Source organism: Cynara cardunculus, assembly GCF_001531365.2.
Source record: "Cynara cardunculus var. scolymus isolate 2C chromosome LG 12, CcrdV1, whole genome shotgun sequence".
NCBI lineage: Eukaryota > Viridiplantae > Streptophyta > Magnoliopsida > Asterales > Asteraceae > Cynara > Cynara cardunculus.
The window spans coordinates 1,881,143-1,887,784 of NC_037539.1; the positions used below are offsets into that span (position 1 = coordinate 1,881,143).

At 33.7% G+C, this 6,642-nt stretch overlaps 1 protein-coding gene across 1 annotated transcript; it reads right to left on the bottom strand.

Moving 5' to 3' along the window:
• Positions 1-2,790: 2,790 nt before the first annotated feature.
• On the bottom strand, positions 2,791-5,649 carry LOC112523626 (transcription factor CSA-like). The gene is made up of 4 exons (XM_025133296.1): positions 5,513-5,649; positions 5,124-5,455; positions 4,217-4,597; positions 2,791-3,167 (listed from the first exon to the last, which is right to left on the bottom strand). Exons 1-4 carry the CDS (start codon positions 5,647-5,649, stop codon positions 2,791-2,793), a joined length of 1,227 nt encoding a protein of 408 aa, XP_024989064.1.
• Between the last annotated feature and the right edge of the window lie 993 nt (positions 5,650-6,642).

A 6,642-nucleotide genomic window follows, 5' to 3' on the forward strand; every position in this document is an offset into this window, starting at 1 on the left:
TTGATTCTGTGCAATTGTAATTGGATCAGATAGGTTTTTGGACGATAGTTCATAATCCAATAAAACTGAACCGATCAAATCCAATTAACCATTTAATGACCATCTAATTAGTAACTATATATAATTAATTACATTTTACGAAATCGTTTTTTGGTTTTAAAAATAATTGACGAATAATAAATTACTTATAATGCTTTGTAATAAAATAAAATACATCAAAATAGATAAATTTAAACAAAAAGCTTCCAAAAATACTTGATATAAATATTATATGGGTTTTAAGGTTAGAAATGGAATATAAATATTGAAGTAGGTGCAAAAATTGGGAAGGAAAAAGGTAAACAAAAGAAGTAGGGTGGGGCAGTCAACACCCTGGTAATAAACATGAACCCTCTTCAAAGGACCAGACAACCATTCTCTTTCACCCAAATTAGGTATAACTTACAAATTTCCATAACTTTCTATATATATATATATATATATATATATATATATATATTATTGAGCAGTAATTCTGTTGAATATTTATGTCACATGGTGAATACATAACAGGAAAAATCACTAAAATAACCAAAATATACCCCATATTATTAACGAAATAATCTTTTTTCATTAAAATTGCAAAAATATACCCATGGGGGGAGATTCGTGGGTATATTTTTGATGAAAAATGGTTATTTCGTTAATATATCGGGTATATTTTGGTCATTTTGATGATTTTCCCTACATAATATCTCTTGGGGGTTTCTATTTTAATAATTTTTTGTTTACTTATTTTTAATTTTTTTTATTTGTTGTGTATTGTTTTTAATTTTATGGAATTAGGTCAACTGATAATTTATTTGTCTCAAAATAAGTGTTTATATTGTTATTTTAATTTGTATTAAAATAAATGTTTAATTTGAAAAGTATTTACTTTTACCCTTAATAATGATATGGAGGATATTTCTATCTCTATAATTAAGGATAAATTTTTTTTTGTTAATTATTAAGTGCAATAATAATGTATTTCTAAAACTGTGTGCGTTTTTTACATTTATTTTGGGACGGGGTGACTTAACATATTTGCTTATTGGAATCGTGTAGGCGTTTGTTTTGTCATGCAGTTGGTAATATATAAATGGATGTATAATTATTTGCAAACATACTAAATCATAAAAAGATACATACAAGTTTTCATATGTTGTTTCACATATGAAAAACAAGTATGAAAATATAGTCAAAGACCTTCCAGCCTAGTGGTAAAGGTTTGGGCATGGCATAGTCATAAACCCAAGTTCGAGCCCTGGGAGGGGAGTGTTGGCGACATTTAAGTGGGGTCATGTTTAGCCTCTAAATTTGCCGGGGATTAGTCGGGTTTTGGCCCGGACACCCTTACAAAAAAAAGTATGAAAATATAGTGTTTATATAATGTTGTTTAATACGTGAAATGTTCAAGACTGTTTCATGTGTGGAAAAAAAACAGTAATGAATGTCTCACATATGAAACACTAATATAAACAATGCATTTTCACATATGTTGTCTATATGAAACAAGACATGAAAATCCACTTGTAAATTCCCACGAATTATTACATATGTAAAAGAAGAGATTCACTATTATTACAGGTAAGCGCTTACCAACAAGATTCACCATTCTTATTTACCTTGTATGAAACATTCTCAGGAATCAAAATGGAATATTTGTAAGCATCTCTCACCCTGTAAACCCTTATTGGGTACGAGTCTTCTCCCTCGTTTACCTGATAAGAATCTCAGTTGTTGTCATGTCTTTTGCTAGATAAGTTTCTTGGTACTTGCTTTGCTCATCAGATAAACGTTTACCCAATGACATTTTACGTTATATAAATATATTTTTTGGACCTTGGAGCATTAAAATGTCGGTTTCAAAACCAAGAAAAAGGTTGTTTTTTTTGTATAACTATTTTTTTATAAAGATCCATAGATCAACATAAAGCATTAAAGCTTTAAAAACATGATGTGCCCAAAAATGAGACAACCAAAACCTAAATGTTGGAGATCACAATGTTTTTTAATAAATAAATATTGAGATTGATTATAATCCATAAGATCTAAATGGGGAATAATTGAAATTGCAACCAAGTTGAAAACATGTTAGAACTTGGGCACATGACCTTCTACCTATTGAAATCACAACTTTTAGTAACGATTGTTTGTTAGCAGTTTAATGAGGATATTAAGATTCATAGCTTATATGATCACGTATATATGACTATTTGATAGCGTCTTAATGATATAGAAAGTGATTATTCAGTAAGGTTAGCAGAGCTTTATGTAGAAAACCAAAAAAAATTCAAAGATGTATCTCTTAATTAAAATACACGCTAAGCACATGTGAATATAAATAATTTGTAAGTAATTTTTCCAATATACATATGTTTATAAAAACTAGGAAACATATTAAATTACCTGTACGCACATATAAATATCGTATAGATAAACAGTTATCAGGATGTTACTCAATTTTTATACACAAAGTCTCTCTCTAGATTATGATCAAGTAATAGTAATAGTAATAGAAATGTTAAAATGGGAGCAATAAATTGTGGCAGATTGATTTATAGTTTCACCCAAGCTTACATTAATAAAACCAGTACAAGTCCTACATCATCTTTTTGCAAATTTTTTCCTATAAATGTCCAATAACTCATTAAAAACAGTCAGCATTTGAGATCCTCTGCAGATTTTAGTGGGTGATGTGCAAAAAACTGATCAGATTTTACTTGCATTTAATTAAGCTTTCAAACACTCAGGCTAAATGTAGCTTCTTCATATGGCTCCTACTCCAAGAAAGTCTATAAATGGTGGTGAAAGGTTGTTATTAACTTCTGGTGGTGGTGGTGGTGGTGCTGCTGCTGTTGCTGCAATTGATGAGTAGCTGGAGGAGCTACTGGTGGTGGTGGTGCTGTTGTTGTAAAGATGGTGGTGGTAGTACTGATGGTTCATAGCAGCAGTCATCAATGGAGGATGTAGAGCATGGTGATGATGATGGAAGTTGTTGATGGGGTTAGTAGTAGTAGTTGCATCCATCATCCAAGATGTGTTTGATGATGATGACGATGATGAATGGTTTTCCCAAGGTATGTTGTGATGGTTGTTGGTGCTGTTAAACATGCCCATCATCAATTCACTGTTGTTCTTGGGACCTGCAAAACAATTTGTATATAAAAATGGTGAAAAAAAGAAGTAAACGTTAATTAAAGCACAATGAGTCCATTAATGGAGGGTGACAGGTATCAAAGAAAGAAACTAGGGTTTATCATGCAATTTTGTCTGCAAATTACATCACATAATGGTGGATGGACAAGTGTTTGGGTTTTTGGAATCCTCTTTAGAGTTCACCGAATTTTCCGACTATTCTCCAAGGTCGGGATCAGTCGAAGCGCAGGTAAGCGGGTCCGGATACCTATGGTCAACAAAAAAAGAACTAGGGTTTGAGGCCATTTCTAACCCTAGCACCAAAAATTGCTCCATCTATGCCGTTTGAACAATAACAATGCACTTTGTCAAACTTTGACAAAATACCGTTCTTTTTGCCTTATGGTTGGAGTTTCCACACCCAACCAAATGACGTTGTTACCGTATAGTTAGATATGTTCTAACGTCTTTAATTAATAAATAACAATAGATGTTGCTAAATAAAATGTGGGAGTTTATATGGATTATTCTATAAACCTCTTATTGTTAATTAAATGCACCCCTATATGACACTTTTAGACGTTTTAACAAGTTTTTAGGACACTTATAAAATAAAGTGTCCAAGTAACTACTTTATAGGAGGACATTATTGAGAATCATCTGATAACCATCTTTTCACAAAACACTTGTATTTACAAGACACTTGACACTTTCACAAATAATGTCGTATAAAAGAACTCTAAAAAACTTGTTAGAATATCTATAAATTTCTTTCTCACACACGTGAACATCTATCAAAACATCTGTATTTTACATTTTTAATACATGAATTGACTTGATTCCGACATAAAACAATACCCTAAAATAAAATAAAAAAGTTTATAACTTGTGTACGACCAATGGTCATTCAATTCCCTTGGAGTTTACTACGAGGGGAGTAAGCGTAATAATGCAAAATTCAATGACCAAATAGCAATTTATGAGGAAATAAAAAAGCCCAAATGCAGCTGGCTAGTAGCTGCACCTGAGCACGAAGAAAAAAAAGAGAACAACTGACCAGAAATGACACCAAACGGTGGCAGTTGGTGGATGCATCCATTGTGAGTTATAGGAACAGTGGCTGAGACCGGCGGCGGCGGTGGTGGTGGTGGTAGTGGTGGTGGAGTTGCAGTTGATGTTTGACTTTGACTCTGACTGATGATCACCTTTCTTCTTCTATAGGCATTAGATTGCTCTCTATATTTTCTAGCCATGATAACATGCCAATGGTTCTTGACAGCATTGTCAGTTCTTCCTGGAAAAAGCCTTGCCATTAATGCCCATTTGTTTCCATACAGTCTGTGAGCTGTCATTAGTCTTTCTTCTTCTTCTTCACTGAACGCCCTTCTGTTGATTCTTGGATCTAATTGATTAAACCATCTCAACCTGCAACTCTTCCCTTTTGGTTTTTTTCAAAAATACCCACATCAAAAATGAACCCAAACAACAACCCTTTTGATCACCAAGAAATTAAAGAAAACCCACAAAGATTTTGAAAGAAAAGAACCAAGAAAAATAAAATGAGTAGAAGAACTAGTTCATATACGTTCACTAATGTCAACTGATTGCGACAAACGACTGCAACAAATCAGCCCTGATAAACTGAGTCGGTGTGTATGCTTGGATTCGAACCCTGGACAAATGAGATATTCAATGGTATTTCGAGGGCTTCAACCACTAAGCCATAACCTAGTTTTTCTGATATCTGTTCATGGGAAAAGAAACATATATAGGCTCCAATCCCCACCTTTTTTTTCTTTTTTTTTCTTTCTTATTAAGGAAACATAAAGCAGTGAGGAATGCTCAAACACCCACAAATCTTTTACCTTTTTGTGTAACAAACTACACACACACAAAAACACACACTAACTATGTGCTACTTTCTTGTTTTCACTAGAAAAATGCAAGAAAATCAAGCGGTGTACCTGATCTGCCTTCAAGTTTCTCAGCAATAAGGTTCCAGTTCTGAGGACCATAAAGGGCAACAAGCTCTTTAAGCTTAACATCTTCAGCTGGTCTCCAATGGCCTCTTGCACTTGTCTTTGACTGCCCACTGCCACCTGGTCTTGTTTTACCATTATGATGATGATGATGATGGCTGTCAATGTTACCATTTAAAGAGTAACTGCCACTAAGATTTAGGTCAATATCTTCTTCTTCTTCTTCTTCTCTCTCCTCCTCCTCCTCCTCCTCATCATCATCATGTTCATGATCTTGATCATCTTCATTGAAGTTTGTCGAAGTAGAATGAGTACTAGTTGTGGTAGGGATCAGAAAAGGGAAATCTAGAGAAGAAGAAGAAGAAAGAGAAGATGAAGATGGTTGTGAGGATGATGAAGAAGTAGTAGTAGTTAAAAGATGGCCGCCATAGATGAAATGATCGTTGATCTTGGAAGAGTTATCATTGTTGATTGACAAAGAACCAAAAGAGTCTGCAAAAACCATGCCCATTGATAATGATGATGATGATGAAACAAAAAGAACAACAACAAAGATGATCAAGATGATGATGATGATGGTTAGAACAGTTTCTAGAGAGAGAGAGATGCAGTGGTAGAAGAAATGAAAACGTGATGTTGGGGAAGCAAAGAAATTAAAGAAATCTTGGAAATGGGGAGATGAGATTCAAAAGACAAAGTCACAAATCATCAGAGTCACTGCAGACACTCGTGGGGGTGAGAAAGAGAAGTAAAGGAGTGTTTTTTCAGTAATTAGTTTCGGGTAAGTTTGGGTCTGGACGTTTTTATCTACTGTTAGAAATAACTTACCCACTTTGCCAAAAGATTCTGCTCTTTATTTCCCTTTAATCATCATATCCACACCCAAACTTCCAACGTGTGTTTTTGATGTCCACATTCAGTATGAATAACGAAAGACTTTCATTTAAATTATTCGTGATGAATAATCCGTGAAGGTGTAAGACACGTGTTGCTCTTTCTCTCTCTTTTATCCCCTGGTTCACAACTGAAAAACGGTTTTCATTTGAACTCGCCCTTGTATATATAGATAAATGTATTGAACATCTCGGTTTTACGAAAATGTGAAAACACCTTTCTCACATGTGTTGGTACACATAAGGGAACGTGGTGATGTGCGGAAGACGTGGCCCACGATCTAGGTCGAGCCAAAGTTCGTTTATATATCTGATTTAGTATTACATGTGATAGTATATATAGTATAATATCTGATTTGTTGTATATTTATTTCTTTTGTGGATGAAAAATGTGGATATTGTAAATCCGATGATGAGATTGAGGCAGAGGCTTTATTGGTAGCAACAATGCAACAAAATTAGTTGAGGGAGCAACCCTTAATAGTAAAATGTGTCTTATTGGGTTGAATCCATCACTCTTGTTAAAATTTTATTGGTTTTGTTGGTAAGCTAATTATATATATATATATATATAAAACAAATTAGTTTGTGCTAATCGTGAGATTCAATAT